Consider the following 25,788-nt stretch of genomic DNA (forward strand, 5'->3'; position numbering starts at 1 on the left):
AACATACCGTCTCGCAACTTCTAAGAAAGTAAATCGCTGTCGAATGAACCCACCGTAGAAAAACGCGTTTCGGAATCCTAATTTCGACAAAAGCCCCACACAATAGAAAACACACCCTCAAAAGTTCATCTTTTAAGTTAGCTTCCAATCCAAGGCATCAAAGTACTCCAGACACATACAGGATATTACAAATAACCACAAAAGACATGTCTCACATTGTTAAATGGCTTATATTCAAGAAGAGAAAAGGAACTCTTTAGAAATAGGCACTACTTTCGAATGGACCACGGAGGGATACACAATGATTTAGTGTAATGTAACCTAAATGGAAAGATTTGTTCATAGAGAGCCTAGTATAAAGAGAGCTTAAATTATATATAGATTTAAATAGATAGCTTTTTAATGGAGTGCTTAGTTTATTTTAATCTGGCACAGATTCTCATTTAATGTTGTCCGGAACAAGAACATTCATGGCACATATCACCTCAGTGTCCTGAAATTGGTCTTCCTGATTTTCAATGATAGTAATAAAAAAGGCGGGTGCCACGCCATCCAATAGATTCTTCTGTGGTTGGTAATATCGATTATCCGAGGTGAAACTGGCATTGTCGTCTTCATCTTCCTGGTCACTGTTCTCAAAACCTTCTAACACATAGTTATCCCTGATCCCTGAACATGTTCGAAAATTCATTGAATATGAACACAACGTTAGCTTTGCTTGTGATATGGCGGGATAATTTGTGCTAAATTCAAGCTAGGTTTATATTTTCTTACACAAGCGTTTAACCCTAAAAAAGAGCTTGCTTTGCATTAACCTCTTTAACTGGCCTGTTGTATACCATCTGTCCGTCCTTATTTTCCACAAATGTATGTAACTTGCTAGTGAATACACATTCCACCTCTGTCGGGTCACATAGACTGTTGCATGCACTTAAAACCAATGGCCGAACACTACTAAAGTCCCGAGTGTCTGATTGAAAATTCTTTGAGACGACCCATGAATGGCAGCTAGTCCATCATGAGGTGGATCAGGGCTATAAACCGAAACTGGTTGACTTCTAGAAATGATCTCTGGCAGCTGCATCCTGCGTTGCTTCATATTCCAGGAAGATTATGCGAGCTGGATACGAGCTGTAAATTGCCTCGACTGCTGCCTCCATACTCAGCCGTCGAACAGAAAGTACTTGTGCGAACTTCAGCTCTGGCAAATTCAGGATAGACTGAATTTCCCAAAGTCTGTTTGATCGTAATGCTGTGTTGCTTGAGTATCTGAATATTTTGGACACTGTTCTGGAATACTGGTGCATTTCAAGAATGTCCCTGGCTGCCTGAGATGTGGCAAGTGCTGTCCTATGTGCAGCACAGTGGACACCAACCAAGGCTGGCACATTAATGAAATATGTATAATCTGGCTACAATAACTGTTGCTTTTGATATTTTCCAACATTGCATGACATAAAGTAATGGAGAAAAATCCCATGGCAGTGTACCAGGATTTGACAGATGATCTACAATCACCATAAAAAATCCCTAAATATGCTTTGTAATGTAGAACTGACTAAAATGGGCAGCATTATTAAATTGATGGCTACTTCTCAAACATATATACAGGAAATATTTGACAAAATGCTGTCTAAACACACCTAATGAATATTGATTCACCTGTAAATACATTGATTCCCTTCACAAGGTACAAAGTGATTTATTTATAACATGACAAAAATATGTCACAACCCTGAATGACTTCTGATTCGGGGTAAGCTTCAGCGAACATGTCTTGTAAGTACTTCAAAACCTGTATGCTCGAATTCCTGAAGCTAATTTGTAGAAAAAAATATTGGATATTTCACAACTTATTTTACTTTAAATACGGAAGAACCCTTAAGCACATTTTTGTAAGACATTTTGTAAATAAAATTTATATTTACAATCATAAACTATAAATGAATGTTAATGTTTATTTTGGGTATACAAAGTACACACACATGGATTTTATCATTTAATTTTACAAAAACAACTTCTATACACATTGCAAAACTCTAACTTTTACCAAATTATACATAATCACACCAATATAAATATGCATATTCAGAAAACAAATATAACAATAGGTTTTAGGATTTTAACTTATTTGGTTTTCAATCAATAAAGCATCAACAACAATAAATCCACAACTGGACACAACATCAATGGAATGCAAAATAATCAACAATCAAATAAAGTATGGCTGCAAGTAGAATTGTAGCAAGGCCTCAAGAGAAAAACCTTTGATGAGTAAATGGCAAGTCTTTTAGAATAACAAAAGTCTTGATTTGTTTTATGATTTTTCTGATGACTTGACACTTTTTATCACAAACGGTGCAGACCATTTAGTATTATTACTCATTGTTCTCTTGTTTCCATCAGTTTGAAATGGAAATATGTAACAGAAGTTATTCCTCTTTGTTTGAAATGTAGCATCTGTATGTTTTAATTACCCATAGTCACAGAAAAGTGATTGTTGAAGATATTTATTTTTAGTCCATAACCCAATATGTCCTTTTTACGCTTGACCACTTAGATACGTATTTTTACACATGTGTAGTCCATAAGAAAGTTACATTTAATTAAAGACCTTTCTTACTAGATTCAAGTATAAAGGCCTCATTTTCAACCCTTAGATACTGATGAGCAGTAAACAGCATAAAACCTGAACAGACTGCGAGTTGCTCGCAGGCTGTTCTGGTTTTATGCTGTTTGCCATTTTCTCTTTGCTTCTGAGAGGAAAGGGTTAAAATTCTATAAAAACTAATTAAATAAATTATTAAACTTTAATTATTAATCCAAAACTAACCCTTTAATACTTGTTTATGATCATTTATGAACTTATATTATTTCATAACCAGTAAAGTATGCTAAAAGGTGACAGCTATGTAAAAATCTGAACTAAAATTTTACAAATGTGTATACAAATAGTAATTTAAATAGAATTTGATTAATATTTTAGTAATGAACTAAACAGTTTTAGATTAATTGCATATTAAATAATAAATATCATATGAAGATAAATATATTATATTTCCACAACACTCACATAATCTAGAATGATGCAAAGGACCAAAAAAATTAAACAAATGTATACATTTACAAAGATCATTTTAAAACTTTTTTTGATGTTCAATTTAATGTTCAATAAACCAACTCATAATTTAGCTAAAAAATGTGTTGTTACATATAATATATTTACATATTTACCCAAAACATTTGTTGTTACATAAATAAAAAATCAAATTCTTCTAAAAAGATGGTAAATCCTGGTTTTTCTTGTACATTGAGTTATCAATTATTTTAAAGCTCACACAATTAAATTGAAATGTTTTAAAAAGTTGCATGCCAAGGTCATCATAAATGGCTCAAAGCATTTCACCACACAATTTTTTTTATGTTAAACATGCTAAACTGCAAATTAATTAATAATTATACAACTGCATATTTTTATAATTATATAAATAAACATAAATTCAGCACATGAAACTACATCAAAGTGTGATGCAATATGATACATGTGAAACTATGATCCACAGACACACACAGAAATCAGCTGTTTGACTTATTCTGAGAATCTTGTAATATTGAACACACACATTATTCAATAGTAACATGTCTTTTAGTTTAGTGGTAAAATCCTTGTGCTTTTTAAATTATATCATACAAATGCCTTTTGTATTTTGGATGCTTTTTATTTGGATCCTTAAACCGGTATCAGAAATTTGTGTCCAGGAATTAAGGCAACACAAGTGCAACTCATTTTTTAATTAAGCTTTTTCAGTTATATAAGCATTATTTTAAGGAAACTACATTTAGGACCAAAAACAACAAGCAAATTGTAAAATTTTAAACAAAATATTCTAACAAGTATATAAAAAAACCTGGCCACCAGAAATTATTCTTTTAAAGTTGTTTCGTATGCAAAGCAAGATCATGGTTATTCTAATAGATTGGCAGCAACTGATTCACCTACTCAATTACAAATGACATTCAATATTCTACATCACACAATGATGCCACATTCCAATTTTTAAATAAATTTCAATTCGTTTCTAATTGCAAACACTATTTTCTAGACGCCAGCATTCTTGCCTGCAGCCCCACCCATCTCCTGACCAGGTGAGCGTGTCAGATGGGCGTGTCCGGGCTTCTAGATCCTCTGCTGGTCGGTAGGGCCAGGGGAGGAGCCAGGGGGCGTGGCCTTGGACTGGGTCACCTTGTGCCAGGGGGTCTCCTTGTAGGCAAACCACACGTTGCCTGCCCACACCAACATGTTCAGGAAGCCAAATATCTAAAAAATACATGAAAAAAGATACAAAAAAGGAAACATGCTGAAATCATGCCTTGTTCATTTATTTAATATAATACATTTTATAGTTTAAATATACTGATAATTAACATTCTTAAAAATATCAAACGACATATTAATGAAAATAATTAAATTGAAGCATACTATTTTCATTTGTAACAGATAGTGAGAAAACAAATATAACAATATATAACCAGTGTCATGTGAAATTGATCCTTATTCCATAAGCTTCCATAAAGGTCCAGACCAGTCTGCCCATGCGCACAGTGTGGTCAGTAGCTACACAAGCCGCAAATGAGACCATGAAACCTTATGTATCTTGTTATCGGAGAGCGTAGCTTTTGACAAGACTGCCCTGATGGTCAGGCCGGCCTGGAGCTACTCTGGCCTAATACGAAATAAGACCCACTACTCATGACTCTGGTCATGTGGTAAAACAGAGATTTGTAAAAAAAAACTAGCATACAATTGACACATTCAGGCTAGCAAAGTTTGCGTTGAGTGTCTGTGAGCAGGAGTTGGGTGCAGCACACTCATGGAGGTGACTGAAGTAGCCGCACTGTGCCAGGTCCGTGTAGTACTTGAGGTCAGTGACCCCAGACGCCCAGGCTGAGGAGCTGATCAGCCAGAGCAGGGTGATCACACCGCTTACAATCAGGTCCTGAAGGAGGACAAATTGGGCATGTTTTAAACAACCCATTCCTAGACAAAGAAATCTTATTTCAGAGTTTGAATAGATTCCAGCTATCAATGTTGCTAGTGTCAGAAGCATAAAGAATGATGTAATTTAAGGTTTTTCATGTCAAGTTAGACCAAAAAATAAAGAACATAATAATTTTGAATACTACAATTTTAAGGATATTCTTTATTCTTAGACTGAAGTCTAAGAATCAATTGGTGAATTTGTACATACAGTACATCAATTATCCAGAACAGTCCTTTTTGTTTTCATGCTTTGTTGATGCAAATATTTTTTTTTTGTCAACAGTATCTGTGTCATATCATGGCTGTAAGTAAAGCTACTCGTGCTTTTCATGGGTTAGCTGTTTTACCAGAATTAAATGCACATACCTCTCGAATGTATGCCAATGGCCAAATGGATACCAATGTATGTTGATGAGCAAATGTACACCCATCGTAAATGTTCATAAAAGTACACCAATGAACCAATCCATACCAGTTATCAAATGTACATCAATAAGCAAATGAACATCAAAGAGCCAAAGTACACCAATGTACAACACACAGCCCATGTATACCAAGGAGCCAATTTACAACAAACAGTCCATGTATATCAAGAAGTCTATGCGCATCAAACAGCCCATGTATACCAAGGAGCCAATATACAACAAACAGCCCACGTATACCAAGGAGCCAATGTACAACAAACAACCCATGTATACCAAGAAGCCAATGTACAACAAACAGCCCATGTATACCAAGGAACCAATGTACAACAAACAAGCAAATTCGTTGAATTGATATCCCCCGCCAATATGCTTCTGGACACAAAAGTGTTATATTTGACACTCAAACAAGCATTTTTTCAAGATACAAAGTGCCATAACTCCTTTATTATCCAATGGTGTACAATGCCATTTTGCGTGCATCATCCTCTTATCCATATATATACTCTTACCAAGTTTCAATGAAATCCGCCAAAGCACTTCCAAGATATGGCTCTGGACACAAAAAAGCATTTTTCCAAGATACAAAGGGCCATAAATCTGTTACAGGCTGTCAAGTGACCTTTTTTCAAAAAGTAGGAAAAAATAGGAACTACTTTTGCAAGAAAAGTAGGAAAAAATTAGGAAAAAGTAGGAACTTTTCCCTCAAAAGTAGGAATACATAATACTAATTTTTTAGACACAGGTCCAGGAAACATAGCTTGAAACAGAGCAGGAGTGCCATCACATGTTCTGTATGGATACCCACTTGAAGCTACCTTAAGGGCCCAGAAGATTTCAGCCTTTTGTATCTGTTCCTTGTGTGATGGTTGTACTTGCATACAGATAGATTTATCCCCACCACCCTGAGAGCTGCTTGGCTTTGGGGCACTTCCACGCTTTTGTGAATTATCATGCATGTATTTCATGTTTTCCTTGTGTTTTTATCCATCTGCATGACTTATCAGTTGATTAGCACCAGAATTACAACAAGATGGACTTCATTCAGACAGTATAATATCTTGCAAACTCATTGCCGGTATCTCTCTTGCACCATGATTCAAGTGTTTTTCCACTGTTGTCCAACTTTTTCATCCATGAAGGGTTAAACTTTGTTTTCCCACTAGGCATTTTAGCACTTATAGTGTATCTATGATAATTAAGTTTCAAGCAAAGCTACCCTGATAAAGAAGTAAAATTAGATGCTGTTCATTTTGGTGTATCATCAAATAAGTGGTTAGAGGTCTTCTGTGTATCGATATAAAAATGGTAATATATTGTGTATGTTATATCCTTAAGCAGAAGACCAAATTTATTTAGTGATACACCAACTTGTTGTTCAAGATTAATACTAGTATATAAAGCAGTGTCAATGCTCTGCTACAGCTACATTGTGAAACCTTTAAATTGACAATAGGGTGCAGTTATAATAACTTAAGTTACATTCAAAATGACTGGTCATTGCAGAGCAGATTTTGCAACTGGAGATAGGACCTTATCACCTGACATCTTTTATGACATCATTGATTGGGCAATGAAACAGTTGCACTACATTGTTAATTCCAGTTTCAAATAATGGTTTTTACATTATTGATGACTTCGCGGGAGTGTAATAATGCTGTTAAGTAATTTTAATACTACGCTTTAACACCTTGAAGTTACCTCACTAGCTATGGCATCATTAGACAAGAATTGTGTTTGTCAGAAACACAATGCCCACTATTGCGCCGCTTTGAAATAAAATTTCAATATATCATTTGGCAGGTTTAGAAATTATCTCCCTTTTAAAGCTTATTACTTTCCTTGGATTGTATTTTTTTTACTTTTGACCTTGAAGGATGACCTTCACCTTTCACCACTCAAAATGTGTAGCTTCATGAGATACATATGCATGCCAAATATCAAGTTGCTATCTTTAATATTGCAGAAGTTATGGCCCATATTAAAGTTCTCGGACGGACACACAGACAGACAGACAGACAGACAAACGGACTAACAGTACAACTGCTATATACCACCCTACCTGGAGCATAAAAATGTATCAGGGCATTTAGGCTCTGTGCATTTATCTTTAATTACTAAACATGATGTACCTATGATATCAATAGAACATCATATCCGTTGTCATGTAATACAGAATTTATTACATTATATTTGTAAATGATGAAAACTCGGCAAAGCATCAGTTTTATCTTTTTCCAATAACTTGTGTTATAAATTCCATATTACAAAACCACTCATACAATACATGGTATCTCTATATCTCTATATTCCAAACAGCAATATCATGTAAACATGCATAAGGTTTGGTCAAATTGTTGTCAATGGAAACAAAATAAAACTGGAATAAACAATGGGCTCCCTCAGCTCTTGCATCACTGGGAACTGTGTAAGGTAGTGAAGTCTGCAGTGAACAAATGCTAAGGAAGTAAACAAGGCACTATTGTTACTTAAAAAAAAATTGTCAATAATTTCAAAAGTTACATAAGAAATAAATATTTATGCATCCTGAAGAGGTGCTAGCAGACAGTCAGCATGGGTTTGTTTGAGGGTTAATTGTCAGGTCTCATCTAGATGAACGCAAATTAACAGGGATACAGTCATGCCATAGATTCATTCATACTGCAAGTTTACTAAATAAACTCTTTAAAAAAAATATTCTCAATTGAAAATGAAAAAGTAGGAATAGTAGGAAGATTTGGTAAAAAAATAGGAAAAAGTAGGATCCTGATGAAAAAGTAGGAAATAGTAGGAAATAGTAGGAAAAAGTATGACCACTTGACAGCCTGCTGTTATTAACAGATGGTGTACAATGCCATTAGGCGTGCATCATCCTCTTATCCATATATATACTCATACCAAGTATCATTGAAATCCGCCAAAGCACTTCCAAGATATGGCTCCGGACACAAAAGTGCAGGACGAACGGACGGAAAGACAGGCGGACGGACAACGCCAAAACAATATCCCTCCGCCTATGGCAGGGGATAACAAGCAAATTCATTGAATTGATATTCCCCGCCAATATACTTCTGGACACAAAAGTTTTCTGGACGGATGGACAACGCCAATGTGCATCATCCTCTTATCCATATATATTCTCATACCAAGTTTCAATGAAATCCGTCAATGCACTTCCAAGATATTTCTCCGGACTCACAAAAAAAGCATTTTTTCAAGATACAAAGGGCCATAACTCCTTTATTATCCAATGTTGTACAATGCCATTTGGCGTGCATCATCCTCTTATCCATATATATACTCATACCAAGTTTCAATGAAATCCGCCAAAGCACTTCCAAGATATGGCTCCGGACACAAAAAAGCATTTTTTCAAGATACAAAGGGCCATAACTCTGTTATTATCAGATGGTGTACAATGCCATTTGGCATGCATCATCCTCTTATCCATATATATACTCATACCAAGTTTCAATGAAATCCGCCAAAGCACTTCCAAGATATGGCTCCGCCTATGGCGGTGGATAACAACCCATGTATACCAAGAAGCCAATGTACAACAAACAGCCCATGTATACCAAGGAGCCAATGTACAACAAACAGCCCATGTATACCAAGGAGCCAATGTACAACAAACAACCCATGTATACCAAGAAAAGGCAAGAAGCCAATGTACAACAAACAGCCCATGTATACCAAGGAACCAATGTACAACAAACAACCCATGTATATCAAGGAACCAATGTACAACAAACAGCCCATGAATACCAAGGAGTCTATGTGCATCATATAAATTTGCTACTAGCTATTTCCCACCTTGTAAACAGGCAAACTAACACTTTACCAGAAATGCAAACTATACTTGAGAATTGACTACTCTAGGTGATACCAATCACTCAAAAACCGACAGCATTTAATGGGCCCAGCACTTCATAAATAATTTACCAGTTCCTGAAAATAACTTTGGCTAATTTTGCTAAATCTAACTTGCAAGTAATTGCAACAGAGAGAACATCCTTCAAGTTATCCCTGCACAATTCATAAGTGGTTTTTATGGAATGCAGTCAAGTAAATTTTGATATAGCAGGTACAGCAAATTTCGTTTTCACATTACCAAAAAAAAATTAACAAAATTAAAGTTTAGAAATAATATATATGATTGCATTCTACTAGACTTTCAAACACCTATGATCAAGGCAGCCATGAAAATAGTGAAGATGATGTCGTCCTAACAACTAAGGGGGCATGAGATCAATCCCTACCATGCAAGCATTCTATAGATCTCCCCTAAAAACACCAGTTACTGATTCTACCCAGGAAATGGACTTGAGAGCATTTCAAGCTTTTGATTACAGTGAGCTTCTATAAATAGGTTTAAACAAAACAAGCATGATCATTTTTATAACACAGACCTGTTTAAAAAATATAGTAGACAGGGGTTTTTTTAATAAGAAAGTGACGCTGATATTCGGCGTCTTCCCCTACCAGAATTTTTCCCCTAAAAATACAATTTTCCCTCCAAAAATATAATTTTTCACCAAAATATTTTAACCTCAAAGAAATGTTTTTTTCTTTTGGGAAGTCGACACTTATCCAATTTGTACCATGTACAACGATCTCGCTCTCTCTCTCTCCCGACGAACACTCAAATCTGGGAATACCAGTGATTCTAAATATAGCTCTTAAATTACGTCATGGAAACCGGGCAACTAATCGTATTAATCATGTGACTATTTTACTGGATTCCGTTCTTGCGCGAGAAAGGTGTTTCATCAATTAATTACCGGAAACCAGTCGAATTTTCATCCGGGTTATGTGAAAGCCAAGATATAAACTTTAAAACAGAAAAAAAGTCTCACAATTGACGTTCATACACAAACAAAATAAAACGTTTGGACTCGCAAAATATTTATTGTGTCGACGCATTTTTTAAGAATGAATCATCAAAAACCGTTGAAACCCAGCAGGATTCGGAGGTACATGTAATCAACATCGAACATTTATGAAAGTGAAAGTACACAATAGGCAGCTGCCACACCTTTCCCTTCCAATACTGTAGCAGATCTAAATCATCTACCCATTTATCATGAAATTGTAATCACAATATTGACATCGTCCCCCGGCCCCAGTTGAAAATATTTCCCATTATTAGATCTACCCCTGCAACTTTATTTAGGACTTTGACTTAAATATCATACTTGTTCATGTGTTTAAGAACAAAAAGGTCAGAGACATGCCTCTTTTTCTAAAAAAAAACAACCTGAAGTCTGTAGGTGAGTTATAGACATTGAAATGAACAGTTTTTATTTTTTCCCCAAATATGTCTCTTTCGCGCTCTATTTTCCCCTTTTACCCAGCGTCCAGCGTCTTCCCCTTTTTCTAAAAAAAAAACCCTGGTAGAATAATTTTGCTTTTAAATAAAATTATGGTAAAATAAAGTTCAACAACACATTTAACATATGTCACAAATGTAACCCTTTCCCGCTAAGAAGCGAAGCAAAAAAGGCTACATGCAACCAGCATAAAACCAAAACTGTCACAGCATAAAACCAGAACTGTCAGCGTGTAACTCGCAGTCTGTTCAGGTTTTATGCTGTTTGCTGCTTATCAGTATCTTAGGGTTGAAAATGATGGCTTCAAAATTTGAATCTGGTAAGAAAGGTCTAAAATTTAATTAGATTTTCTAAAGGACTACAGGCAGGTCAAAGTGTGTATCTGAGTGGCACAAAGTCAAAGGGCACAGAATAAATTAGCCTGGCATGTCCTTACACCAATTGTGCAGGCGTTGTGCTTCCTGTAGGTCTGGTCAAAGAAGATGTACAGGATGAGAGCAGCAAGGCAGTACAGGAACACCATGACCCCCACAAACACGTAGAACTGGGCCGCGCTGGCCGCCCCCTGCAGCAGTCCTTGGTCCTGGGGGTGGCTCTCATTGCAGACATATTGGCCGTACTTGGCATCCTCTAGTCTGCAGGGGAAATCATGGCTTCGACATATTACAAGTCAATGAGCCTCATTCTGGGAAAACGGGGCTTTATGAAAGTAGTTTGAAGTAAGGTTTTCTTAGCGAAACTCAGTGAAGGCTGAAAGAGTCTTCCCTGATTAGCTTTAGCAGACTGCACAGGCTAATCTGGGATGACACACTACCCACATACATTAAGTCAAGCTTTCCTAGAACAAGGCTAAAAAACTTCAATCATGTATCTGGATTCTCCTATGTTTTACTGTTTTGGTCCAAAGAACTTTGAACAGCTTGAAATAGACGTCTGTTTTTATAATATTGTAAATGCAATAACATATTAATAAACCAAAATATATATGTAAAAGCTTTAAAAATGTTAGAACAATAGTTTAATCCATTTTTAATTACTGGGTGTATGACCTAAACAGGATGGCATTTAATTCATTACTTATGACCTAAACAGGATGGCATTTACTTCAGCCAGGGAAGAGAGAACATAAGGCAAGGTCAACGTCAATGTACATTGGTGTCCAACTTAACAGGGTTGTATAGTGGACATCTTCCATTAACAAAAATTGTTGGGTGCAGTAACAATCTGTTTAATTTTTTGAAATCATAAGTACCAATGTGTCTTCTTTAGCAAGGCTTCAAATTCTCAAATTGTGAACATTCTCATGTTCACAGTAAAGATATTTATTTTGTGTTACACCTGTAGGGTATTTGTTCACACTTAGCAAATATCATATCAAACAAGATTCTAAAAAAATTGTGTATTTTATAAACACATGACAAAATACACATCTGTTTAATGATGTCATTCCCATCAATAATACTTATGTAACTATGCACATAGTGGCTAAACACAGCTCAACAAAGTAGTCAAAATGTTCACAGGGTAAAATGTAACGACAATTTTGATCATCAAGTTCCCTTTCTGACCTGTAAGGGTAGGATGAAGAGACAGTGAAAGGATGTTCCTCTGTTTTATTATTATCCATTTGGCAAGTTGCAGTAAAGGCCACTTTCAGTGTTGATCCGGTCATGGTAGCGAAGGCAAATATAGAGAGGATCTGAAATACAGAAAACAAATAGCATTCATAAACAGCATTTGAGGGTTTCTCAGGTCTATTAGTAGCATTTCTAGACAAAATTAACATGTTAAAACAAAGAAATGTTTGGTCCTCATGCCCATAACTCAACAGAATATCGCTCAGCTGCGGAAAAGTCCAGCTCATGTTTTTGAGGGTTGGTTAATATTATTAACTCTTTTCCAATTAAAAGCAAAGTGAAAATGGCTATGTGCAAAGAGCATAAAACCAGAACAGCCTTCAAGTAACTCGCAGTCTGTTCAGGTTTTATGCTGTTTGCTGCTCATTGGTATCAAAGGGTATGAACTAAAATAAAACTTGGATCTAGTAACAACGTCCTTTAATTGAATTTAACTTTCTAAGGGACTACAAATGCGTAACAAGAGCACGCATAACCAGTGCCACGCTTGGCTACGGGTGCAGTTTTGAATAAATGAAAGCTTGTCAGAATTTTTTATTTTTTTTAGAGGTAACAGTGACCTTGACCTTTGACCTTGTGACCCCAAAATGGGTTTGGCGTGTAGAACTCATCAAGGTGCATGTACATATGAAGTTTTAAAGTTGTAGGTGGAAGCACTTTGATTTTTGAGCCAATGTTAAGGTTTTAGCACGACGCTGACATGGTATATGCTTTCAAACAGTCATATTTTGGTGGCTAATTTTGCAGTATTTTGCCCAATGTAACACCTTAAGAGTGTTTTGAAATAACTAAATAAAGATCTTCAATATTTATCAGTACATGTATATCGTTAGCATCACAGTTATTCATTATTCCAGAAATCTGTACATACCACTAACAAAGTGTGGGATATATTCTAGTCAGGCAGTGATTACAACAGTGCCACTGGAGACTGGATGTGTGTGACTGAATTGAGACACTATCCTAATAATTCGGGGCCTTAACAATGTCAGCAACCTTTGAAATTAAGCCAAGAATGTCCAAAATTTGTTTTTGTAATTTATTTTATTCCGCGCACAAACATAAAGAATTTACTTTATTAACTCTATAATTATGCATCACAAGCTATCACTGGCATTGAAAATTCTTACCCAATTGATGATATTTTGGTGTGTTTAATGTTCATAAAAACAATTTTTGCAAATCTTTATCTTTAAAGTATTTGTGCTCCAAGGCTTGATGTCATTTTTAAGAATATAATTTGTTTGGCCTAACAACTTCTTTTGATGAATGAAATTTGTACAAGAGGCTTCAAACAAAATTGCGAATACAATTTTGGAAAGATTGAGAACAGGCAGAGCGCAAAAAAGCTATGGACACAAAGAGTTTGATTTTGTTTGCAGATGGACCCAGTACTACTACTGGGTGAAAAAGAAAATTGCCTGCCTTACGCATCTTTAACAAAGCTGTCAGCTTTAATTTCTTTGACATTCTGAGAAGTGCCATAGTAAATATGAATTGTAAAGCTTTTGAAAACTCCCATTTTCAGCATTTTTATTTTTATTTTTGGCAACTCTCCTTTTTTAGATATCCAGATTTTCCAGAATTGCATCCATAATTTTTTTCTCAAAATTTTTGGACATTTTATATTATAAAAATTCCAACCTGTTAGTTTTGATCCAATGAGTGAAAAAAACAACATTTGTTTTTACAATAGAATGACGGTCATAAAACCAGGTTGTAATTGGCTAAATAGCCATGTGCAAAACACAATGTTCACATCCCAATGCGCCACACGACATTCTAAATCAAATAACGGTATGATGTCAACCGTTGTCAATTATGGTAATCTCTATGACAAATTACGACCCATGAATATGTTCAAGACAAACATTCAAGGACAAACCAAGGAAATTAAAGATTTGATCTTTTGGTGCAATTCGTATTTTTGGGGGTGTTAATCTTTGAACTCGGTTGACAAAATGCAAACTCGGTGTAAGTTTATGTAAAACTTTTTCAAATGAATTTAAGATTTTAAAATACATGGCAATAACCACTAAAATTAAATACACAATAATTAAATTATTAAGCATATGCACTTTCCTTGATATAAATAAATATCATGTCTATACATACGTCATGGCATCTCTAACTTTTTAGACATCTGTAATTTAAAATTGTGTGTGTAAGCATGTAATTGACAAAAAAAATTAAACTTTTCCAGTATTTGAAAACTAACAGTACTTATGGTGTGTATTAAACACTACATTGCCAATGTTCAGAACCTAATTGACTGGGCTTGCGCCTATCTGAAACAGATGTTTGCAAACCCTTTCCATCTGCTTATACTATCAGAGCTTCGAAATTTATTTTCTTTGACAAATGTGTCTAGTTATAAAACAAGAGGGCCAAGATGGCCCTAGTTCCCTCACCTGAGAGGAGTCGGTTCATTCAATCTTTACCAAATGTCAAACTTGACCTAGATATTGTCCAGACAAACATCCTGGTCAAGTTTCATCATTATTTCATCTGCGAGTCATGATCAATGTACCTATGAAGTTTCATGATCCTAGGCGTAAGCCTTCTTGAATTATCATCAGGACACCATTTTTCTAAGTTGAGTAACCGTGACCTTGACAGCCATTGTGTGAATACTTTTTTTGGCACTGTGACCTTGACCTTTGACCTAGTGACCTGATAATCAATAGGGGTCATCTTCGAGTCAAGATAAATGTACCTATGAAGTTTCATGATCCTAGGCATAAGCGTTCTTGAGTTATCATCTGGAAACCATTTTACTATTTCGGGTCACCGTGACCTTGACCTTTGACCTAGTGACCTGAAAATCAATAGGAGTCATCTACGAGTCATGATCAATGTACCTATGAAGTTTCATGATCCTAGGCCTAAGCATTCTTAAGTTATCATCCGGAAACCATTTTACTATTTCGGGTCATCATGACCTTTGACCTAGTGACCTGAAAATCAATAGGGGTCATCTACGAGTTATGATCAATGTACCTATGAAGTTTCATGATCCTAGGCCTAAGCTTTCTTGAGTTATCATCCTGAAACCATTTTACTATTTCGGGTGATCGTGACCTTGACCTTTGACCTAGTGACCTGAAAATCATTAGGGGTTATCTGTGAGTCATGATCAATGTATCCATGAAGTTTCATGATCCTAGGCCTAAGCGTTCTTGAGTTATCATCCGGAAACCATTTTACTGCTTTGGGTCACCGTGACCTTGACCTTTGACCTAGTGACCTGAAAATCAATAGGGGTCATCTGCGAATCATGATCAATGTCTCTATGAAGTTTCATGATCCTAGGCATAAGTGTTCTTGAGTTATCATCCGGAAACCATTTTACTATTTCGGGTCATCGTGACCTTGACCTTTGACCTAGTGACCTGAAAATCAATAGGGGTCATCTGCGAGTCATGATCAATGTACCTATGAAGTTTCATAATCCTTGGCATAAGCGCTCTTTAGTTATCATCCGGAAACCATCTGGTGGACGGACGGACGGACATGAGCAAAACAATATACCCCCTCTTCTTCCAAAGTTCAACTGACCGGAACCATTTTTGAACTCAACTCTCGTATCAAGAAAACAAATGTTCTGAGCAAATTTCATGAAATTGGGCCAAAAATTTGACTTCTACTGTATTCACATGTTTTCACTATAAACATATAGAGAAAAATGCCCCGCCCACTGGTGCCCATTTTTTACCACTGATCACGAACATTTTCAAACTCGTCCGAGATATCAATAAAACCAATGTTTTGACCAATTTTCATGATGATTGGGCAAAAATTGTGACTTCTAGAGTGTTTACAAGGTTTCTCTAAAGCCAAATAGGGAAAACTGCCACTATATACATATAGAGAAAAATGCCCCGCCCACTGGCGGCCATGTTTTTTCACCGATCTAGACCATTTTTGAACTCGTCCGAGACATCAATTGAACCAATGTTTTGACCAATTTTCATGATGATTGGGCAAAAAATGTGACTTCTAGAGTGTTTACAAGGTTTCTCTATAGCCAAATAAGGAAAACTGCCCCGCCCACTTGCGGCCATGTTTTTCAACGGATCAGAACCACTTTTGAACTCAATCAAGATATCATTAAGACAAACATTTTGACAAAGTAACATGAAGATTGAGCATGAAATGTGACTTCTACAGTGTTTACAAGGTTTTTCTTTTTTTGACCTAGTGACCTAGTTTTTGACCCGGCACAACCCAGTTTCGAACTCGGCAGAGATTTCATTGGGACAAAGCTTCTGACCAAGTTTCATGAAGATGGGACAAGAAATGTGGCCTCTAGAGTGTTTACCAGCAAATGTTAACGGACGGACAGACGGACGGACGGACAGACATACGACGGACAAAGACCGGTCAAAAAAGCACTATGTATGTTAGAAATTCATTTTATTTATTCATTTCTTTAATTGAAATCCAAAGATGTTTTAATGTTCTAATGCTTGCATTATAAGTAATGAGTATAAGGATACAAGAACAAATATAAAATTGACACGCAACTTATTTGTATCTTGTACAAAACACTCACTGGGTTATTATATAAAACTGTTTCACATGAAACCCAGATATATGAAGGGCTTTTTCCACTAAAGCTACTTACTCAAACTGCACTTCAAAATAGCTTTAAGTGACTTTTTCTGAGAATTTTTTCAATGTTAATAGATTGAATAATGATAAGTTATCACCAATGATAAGTGTTTGAATTCAACTGAATTGAATGTTGGGGTATTCTTAGAAGGAAAAAAACAAACAAAAAGTATCTATAGCAGTATAAGTCCTAATTGTATTCTTTTTCCATCATATACAATAGTCATGCTAAAAACAGAATTTAATTTTTCTCTTATAAAACTGCAAACAATTGAAACTGGACATTACATGATTATGTTCTGATGCAGCGGATGCTTCATTAATGTTAGTGAATCATTATATAGGAGTTATGATACACCGCAACTAGCATCTAGCATGCAACAAGGTGCAAATCAATACTCGGCTTTGTAATTACATTATTTATTTCATTTGAGATATATACGCTGATATAAAATGGAGTAAAGTTAATTACACACTAATTCTTTGCCAAAACTAGCTATGAAATTGATCAACCCGGTCCATCACACCACAACAATTGCTTCCATGCAGCTTATAAATTTACAATCATAGAAAATATAAACCAGTCTTGCCTATTATAAAATGAAAATTATTGAATTTGCCCTAGCAGGTTATTTTCCATTACCTAGAGTGTTGTCACACAAATCAAATTAACTGCGTTCAGGATGTGGTTTGCCAAACTAAGAGTCACATATAAATCTGTATGATTCATCATTGTATGTATACAGAAAAAGAAATAAACAATAGTACAAATGTTTTTTGTAATAGGTACTTGTAGAAAATATTTTAATATGCTTGTACTTCAATGCTATATTATTCTTACTGCAATCATACCAAAATTGCTTATTTGATTCAATTTATGAATACAATTTACATTTAATTTACTGTGACATGTTTGTTTTATTTCATAAAGCAATTGCTTAGAATAATTGTGATTTTATGCCATGTCTGCTGCATAATACCACTTTGTCCAGGGACACCAATAATTCAATAAACAATGATGTTAAGTACACAACTTTGTTTTATTCATTGATGATATTTATTTAACAATAGTTAAGACTTCAGGAATGAACAACTGTTATTTTATTCCGGAGTGTTTACTTGCTCAATATTTTTTAAATCATTGTTTTTATTTTTAAATTATTATATTGGACACATTTAAGGTGATTGTAAGACAAACGCCCCCCCCCCCCCCCCTCCACCACCCAAATTTGCAGCTTTGAAATCTTTGAAAGAAGGCGATTGATAAAGCCCATCAACATTTTGTTGGACTTTGTCAGACTGATGACCGTAAAAATATTCAAGAACTACAGGTGTCTAGATATTTAGGGGAAAAAGGTGTAAGAAAATTAAGAGACACTCAAAATTGTGCATAGAAAATCAGATATGGGTAAGCAATATGTATAGGGTACATAGTACCAACGACTTATATCAACTGCTTGTATAATACCGCTAGAATAGTATAAATTGTTTAAAATAATGTAAAGCCTGCAATGTATGTTTGCACTGCATTTAAAATAATTAAGCATGTTTTTATTTTTATACAGAAAGTTACTTTATGCTTTACTTTTACCAACGGTTTCAAAGATGAGCATAGTATTTACCAATACTCTAGTATGAACTTGTAATTAATGCAAGGAAATAAAAATCTTCAGTCTTATTAACTAATTATGGGCAAAACCATGGTATTTAATTTTTAACAGATGTTATAAACCCAATAAGCAGATCAATCCATAATTAAATTATTCCATAACAAAACAGTTTGTTAACGTGATTTATTTATCATCTCAATTACCACACCAATTAGCAAAGTGTTGATGGGCTTAATCAATCCTTTCAAAGAATGTTATTTCAGAACAAAGTCAAATCAATTAAAATGTCTATTGGCAAATTAAACTTAAATGTGTCATAGCCTTTTATCGGGTGCCGATTGTACCGGTGGAAAATTTCATTGGCGGATTATTGGCCTGGTCAACAAATTTACGAGGTGCAGATTGCCGGGTATGCAAAAAAACGCAGGATTTAGACTATTGTCCGGGTACCGTTTGTCTGAATACCTTTTAAGGTATATAGCTCCTCCTGGAGAAATTTTACTATTCAGTTAACAAATACTAAGTTCACACTAGGCATTGAAAACTGTCCTACTAAAGGTAGGAATAGAATGTCAGAGCAAATTTTTGTTAGGAACAACCTCCAAATAAGTTATGTGACCAGACCAGGAATCCTACCCATGATCCTCTGTCACTTCAAATGTAATCAGTTACGTCTATCTTTGCAATAATAATTATCCAATAAATACAAACCAAGTTAAATATCTTGAGAAAAATTATGACCACAATCATGGTTTGATCCGTGTAATTGCTTCACATGGCATCATCTATCAGCAATTAATAGGTAAATCCAAGATATATTACTGATTACAAGTAATTCCAAGATATGATAATACAATGGCACAAATTGGGAACATAAGCAGAGCCACATATCATCCACTCAATTTCATCCCATCTTATGGAGAGCTCTCAAATCCAAAGCTCAGCCATTTGGAATTCACAATGACACAACATTGGCACTGCCTGAACAAATGTGCAAATCACAGAGGCTAGAGAAGGCCTGTCAAGCAACTCCCCCTGGAATCCACATGAGCAGCATCATAAATGGGAATAAACTAGTAGTTTACAAGGGTTCATTATTTTGTGGCCACCTTACTTTCAATTATATGGAGAAGTCAGAGCCATGAGAGAGGTAATGCTAGTTGGCTCTGAGAATACTTGTTTGAAATTAAGTACTTTTGTAAGTTACTATTAATTGAGTATTTTTTTTTAAACTAATTTGAAATTCTAGTAATCTACTCCAAGACACAGGTGGCCAGTTATTTTTGTCAAGGTCATAGTCAACAGTATCCACTGCAGTGCATGGTGAACTATTTAACCTTTTAATTACTCTGGTAACCACTCAGTGTATTTTGTCCATATACAAAAAGTAATGCAACAGGGTAACATTTTGTTCTGTTACCTGCGAGTGGAGCTAAAAACAGAACAACTAAAATCAAAAGTTGAACGATATTGAAACACTTAAGATTTACCTTTAACATCTGATGATGCAAACATCATACCACTGTTTTTACAAAAAAATAATTATAACAAGAGCTCCATGGTCGGGGCTTACGCCCCCCAAAACAGGGCCTTGACACAGGATTGTTTGTCACAGTGACCTTGACCTTATAACTAGTGACCCCAATTTCAATAAGGTTTATCTACTGTCCAAGGCCAATGCACATGTGAAGTATCAAGTAAATGGGTCAATTCGTCGACAAGTTATTGATCGGAAACAATTTTCACACTTATTGTGACAGTAACCTTTAACCAAGTGAATCCAATTTCATAGGGGTCATATACTGTGAGTGTCCAAGGCCAATCCACACTGGACGTATCAAGTCAATCTGTCAATTCGTTGATTAGTGATTAGTCGGAAACGATTTTCACCGTTATTGTGAAAGTGACCTTGTCCTTTGACCTAGTGACCCCAATTTCAATAGGGGTCATCTACTGTCCAAGGCCAATACACATGTGAGAATCAGGTCAATCGGTCAATTTGTTGAGGAGTTATTGATTGGAAATAATTTTCACACTTATTGTGACAGTGACCTTGACCTTTTTACCTAGTGAACCAATTTAAATAGGGGTCATCTACTGTCCAAGTTCAATGCACATGGGAATTATAAAGCCAATCGCTCCCTCCGTTCACAAGTTATTGATCGAAAACAAACTGGTCTACCGACACAGACAGACCGAGCAACAGACTGACCGACATCCAGCAAAACAATATACCCCCTCTTCTTCAAAGGGGGGGGGGGGGGGGGGGATAATAATTAATCAAGAAGAATGTTTCAATTCTGCTTTCATTCAGAATACTAGGGGTTTGTACATTTTGGTTTGGACGACATAACAATGCTCTGGTTGACAATACAGTGAAAACTCTCTTTACGACCACCTCGGTATTCCGACCAACTCGCTAAGTCGACCACCATTTTTCAGTCCCGATTTGTTCCTTCTATATTTCAATGGTCGTTACACTCACTAATCCGACCAACCCGCTAATCCGCTATTACGACCACTTTAATCAGTACCAATTATCGATATTGTTCTTAATTGACACCCGCCAAACGACCAGTAATTTTCACACCTTACTTGATCTGATGTTGTGGTACTATCGGGCTTGTGTACGAAGCCATTCTGACCCAATTAACCACAATTAACGACAACGGTTTTTGGCATCGATTTGCGACACAGGTGTTAGATTTTCGGCACTTGTTATAATTTTTAACCATTGATTGACAATTAGCTATTATTATTATTGAGTCTTTGATGGGTAAATTGGTAGTTGTTTGGTACACACTTTAAAGATTTATTACGGCGAATAATTTAACAGTTAGGATATTTGAGTAACACGGTTTTGTTCGTGATGGATATAAAAACCGACTTTTATACCATATCGTTATTCAAAATGGATAAGCGAAAACGGAAAGAGTTGTGTTTAAAAGAAAAGATTGATTTTATCGACGCAAGTGATGGGAAATCTCAACGACAATTTATTCGGCATTGGAAAGACTCGGGTTCAAGCTATTCTAAAAAGAAAATCTCGACTTTTATTCGACAAAATGCTAAGCAGACGACAATTGACTCATTCGTTAAGTAAACATCAAGGATCTTGATGAAAAGTTCATATACATGTATTTACACTTCTTTAATGAACAACTTGAAATACTATCTTTGTACAATGTATAAATACAATGTATAAACGGATGACTGTTATATTGTATGCAAACAGATAAAAGTTCAGTGAATATTTACGTTGTTGTAATTATATGTCCATCAAATTCATGAAAACTCAGAATTAAGACCACCTCGCTATTAAGACCACTTTTGAAAAGTCCCACAAGTGGTCTTAATAGCGAGTTTTCACTGTACATTGTATCCCCTTTAATGGTGTGATCTTTGCATAATGTCCAGTTGAGAAGTCGAGTTAAGTGGCAAACACATTATGACTAACTTGTATTCTAACACATATTTGCCTTATGAATGTACTATTTTATTGTAAAAGTATTATAACTTAAAGGAGTATAATACAAAATTTATTTTAACACATTGAATATCAAAATAAATCTTTACATCAAAACAAACATATTGTTTTCTGACTTCCTTCAACATTTTTTCTGTACATGTTCATTGTTTAAATTTCAAACAAGAGATGTGTTTGTCAGAAACACAATGCCCCCTATTGCGCTGCTTTGAAATAAAATTTCAATATATCATTTGGCAGGTTTAGAAATTATCTCCCTTTAATAGCTTATTACTTCCCTTGGATTGATTTTTTTGACTTTTGACATTTAAGAATGACCTTGACCTTAAAATTTGTTTAAGATTATATCCTTTAAAAAAATAGTACGTTCCTTGTGAAAAGGATCTGTACCTGCCAAATGATATAAAATAGAAATTATCTCCCTTTAAAGCTTGTTACTTCCCTTGGATTTTGTTTTTTGACATTTGACCTTGAAGGATGACCTTGACATTTCACCACTCAAAATGTACAGCTACATGAGATGCACATGCATGCCAAATGTCAAGTTGCTATATTCAATATTGCAAAAGTTATGGCCAATGTTAAAGTTTTCGGAAGGACGGACGGACCGACAGAAGACAGACAGACAGACAGACAGACAGACAGACACCCTACCGGGGGCATAAAAAAAGCAAATATAAACAATATTCATGGTAGGAATATAATGCCCACCATTGAAAGGTCATTTGGATTTTGTAGCTGCATTCCTGGAATAAAACTAACAGAAACAAAACTGATAGGTTTTAATTATCCTTGAAATTAAGGAATGAAGATTATACCACAATTATTGGTAGCACTGATAACTTTGAAAGGAACTGATTACTTTGACAATGTCTCTTCACACCAATGAAACTCCATAGCACTGTAGATCTGGACAAGAGTTTCTGTTCTACAATATTTTATCTTAATGGAGAAATTGTAGAAATAGCAGGGAATATCCCTTACTAATTTACCAATCTATTTCCATGGAGATTTTGTTTCCAGTCATATCAATTATATTGAACCAGCTTCCATGAAATGAGAACATAGTTCAGATAATCACTAGTTTAAGAAGACATCTGAAATACTGCAATCTAAATTATATCGGAAAATGTGTTTTTTATAATGTGTTTTTATGCTGATAATTAAAAACCCAAGTTACGACCTGCTGATAGTACTGACTAATGACTGTTACATGGAAGTTTAGTATTAATAACAAGAGGGCCAAGATGGCCCTAGTTTGCTCAGCTGAGAGGAGTCGGTTCATTCAATCTTTACCAAATGTCAAACTTGACCTAGATATTGTCCAGAAAAACATCCTGGTCAAGTTTCATCATTATTTCATCCGCGAGTCATGATCAATGTACCTATGAAGTTTCATGATCCTAGGCGTAAGCATTCTTGAGTTATCATCCGGAAACCATTTTTCTAAGTTGAGTCACCGTGACCTTGACAGCCATTGTGTGAATACATTTTTTGGCACTGTGACCTTGACCTTTGACCTAGTGACCTGATAATCAATAGGGGTCATCTGCGAGTCATGATCAATATACCTATGAAGTTTCATGAACCTAGGCATAAGCGTTCTTGAGTTATCATCCAGAAACAATTTTTCTAAGTTGAGTCACCATAACCTTGACAGCCATTGTCTGAATACGTTTTTTGGCACTGTGACCTTAACCTTTGACCTAGTGATCTGATAATCAATAGGGGTCATCTGCGAGTCATGATCAATGTACCTATGAAGTTTTATGATCCTAGGCTTAAGCGTTCTTGAGTTATCATCTGGAAACCATTTTACTATTTCCGGTCATTGTGACCTTGATCTTTGACCAAGTGACCTGAAAATCAATAGGGGTCATCTACGAGTTATGATCAATGTACCTATAAAGTTTCATGATCCTAGGCATAAGCGTTCTTGAGTTATCATCCGGAAATCATTTTACTATTTCGGGTCATCGTGACCTTGGCCTTTGACCTAGTGACATGAAAATCAATATGGGTTATCTGCGAGTCATGATCAATGTATCTATGAAGTTTCATGAGCCTAGGCATAAGTGTTCTTGAGTTATCATCCGGAAACCATTTTACTGCTTTGGGTCATCGTGACCTTGATCTTTGACCTAGTGACCTGAAAATCAATAGGGGTCATCTGCAAGTTATGATCAATGTATCAATGAAGTTTCATGATCCTAGGCATAAGTGTTCTTGAGTTATCATCCGGAAACCATCTGGTGGACGGACAGACCGACATGAACAAAACAATATACCCCCTCTTCTTCCAAAGGGGGGGGGGGGGGGGGGGGGGGGCATCATGAGAAAACTGCCCCCCTCCAAGCAGCCATGTTATTCAACTGACCGGAACCATTTTTGAACTCAACTCTCGTATCAAGGAAACAAATGTTCTGAGCAAATTTCATGAAAATTGGGCCAAAAATGTGACTTCTAAAGTTCACATGTTTTCACTATATACATATAGAGAAAAATGCCCCGCCCACTGGCGGCCATGTTTTTTCACCGATCCCGACCATTTTCAAACTCGTCCGAGATATAAAAAAAAACAATGTTTTGACCAACTTTCATGATGATTGGGCAAAAATTGTGACTTCTAGAGTGTTTACAAGGTTTCTCTATAGCCAAATAGGAAAACTGCCACTACATACATATAGAGAAAAATGCCCCGCGCACTGGCGGCCATGTTTTTTCACTGATCTTGACCATTTTCGAACATGTTTGAGACATCAATTGAACCAATGTTTTGACCAACTTTCATGATGATTGGGCAAAAATTGTGACTTCTAGAGTGTTTACAAGGTTTCTCTAAAGCCAAAAAAGGAAAACTATCCGGCCCACTGGTGGCCATGTTTTTCAACGGATTGGAACCACTTTTGAACTCAACCAAAATATCATTAAGATAAACATTTTGACAAAGTTACATGAAGATTGGGCAAGAAATGTGACTTCTACAGTGTTTACAAGCTTTTTCTTTTTTTTGACCTAGTGACTTAGTTTTTTACCCGGCACGACCCAGTTTCGAACTCGACCGAGATTTCATTGGGACAAAGCTTCTGACCAAGTTTCATGAAGATCGGACAATAAATGTGGTCTCTAGAGTGTTTACGAACAAATGTGGACGGACAGACGACGGACAAAGACCGGTCCCAAAAGCTCAACTGAGCAATCAGGTGAGGTAAAAAAAAGCCCTGTTTCAGTTGACACATTCGGCGTTTATTGTGTAGCATATATTAATTAAGCATTTGAACCAAAGTGATTGTAAACAAGAGGGCCAAGATGGCCCTAGGTCGCTCACCTGAGAGGAATCGGTTCATTCAATCTTTACCAAACGTCAAACTTGACCTAGAAATTGTTCAGACAAACTCTCATATCAAGGAAACAAATTCATGAAAATTGGGCCAAAAATGTTACTTCTAGAGTGTTCACATGTTTTCACTATAAACATATAGAGAAAAATGCCCCGCCCAGTGGCGGCCATGTTTTTTCACCAACCTGAACCATTTTCGAACTCGTCCGAGATATAAATAAAACCAATGTTTTGACCAACTTTCAAGATGATTGGGCAAAAATTGTGACTTCTAGAGTGTTTACAAGGTTTCTCTATAGCCGAA

General features: G+C 35.8%; 1 protein-coding gene across 1 annotated transcript in view; it reads right to left on the minus strand.

The window, feature by feature from the left end:
• Window positions 1–1,986: 1,986 nt before the first annotated feature.
• The window catches only part of LOC127865106 (synaptophysin-like), a 39,024-nt gene continuing 15,222 nt past the window's right edge, over window positions 1,987–25,788 (minus strand). Inside the window, exons 3-6 of the mRNA XM_052405011.1 lie at window positions 12,365–12,495; window positions 11,233–11,431; window positions 4,803–4,997; window positions 1,987–4,318 (exon numbers count right to left, since the gene is read on the minus strand). Coding sequence (XP_052260971.1) covers window positions 4,178–4,318; window positions 4,803–4,997; window positions 11,233–11,431; window positions 12,365–12,495 — 666 coding nt within the window. The 3' untranslated portion in view covers window positions 1,987–4,177. The remainder of the gene's footprint in view (window positions 4,319–4,802; window positions 4,998–11,232; window positions 11,432–12,364; window positions 12,496–25,788) is intronic.

Source organism: Dreissena polymorpha, chromosome 1, assembly GCF_020536995.1.
Source record: "Dreissena polymorpha isolate Duluth1 chromosome 1, UMN_Dpol_1.0, whole genome shotgun sequence".
Classification (NCBI taxonomy): domain Eukaryota; kingdom Metazoa; phylum Mollusca; class Bivalvia; order Myida; family Dreissenidae; genus Dreissena; species Dreissena polymorpha.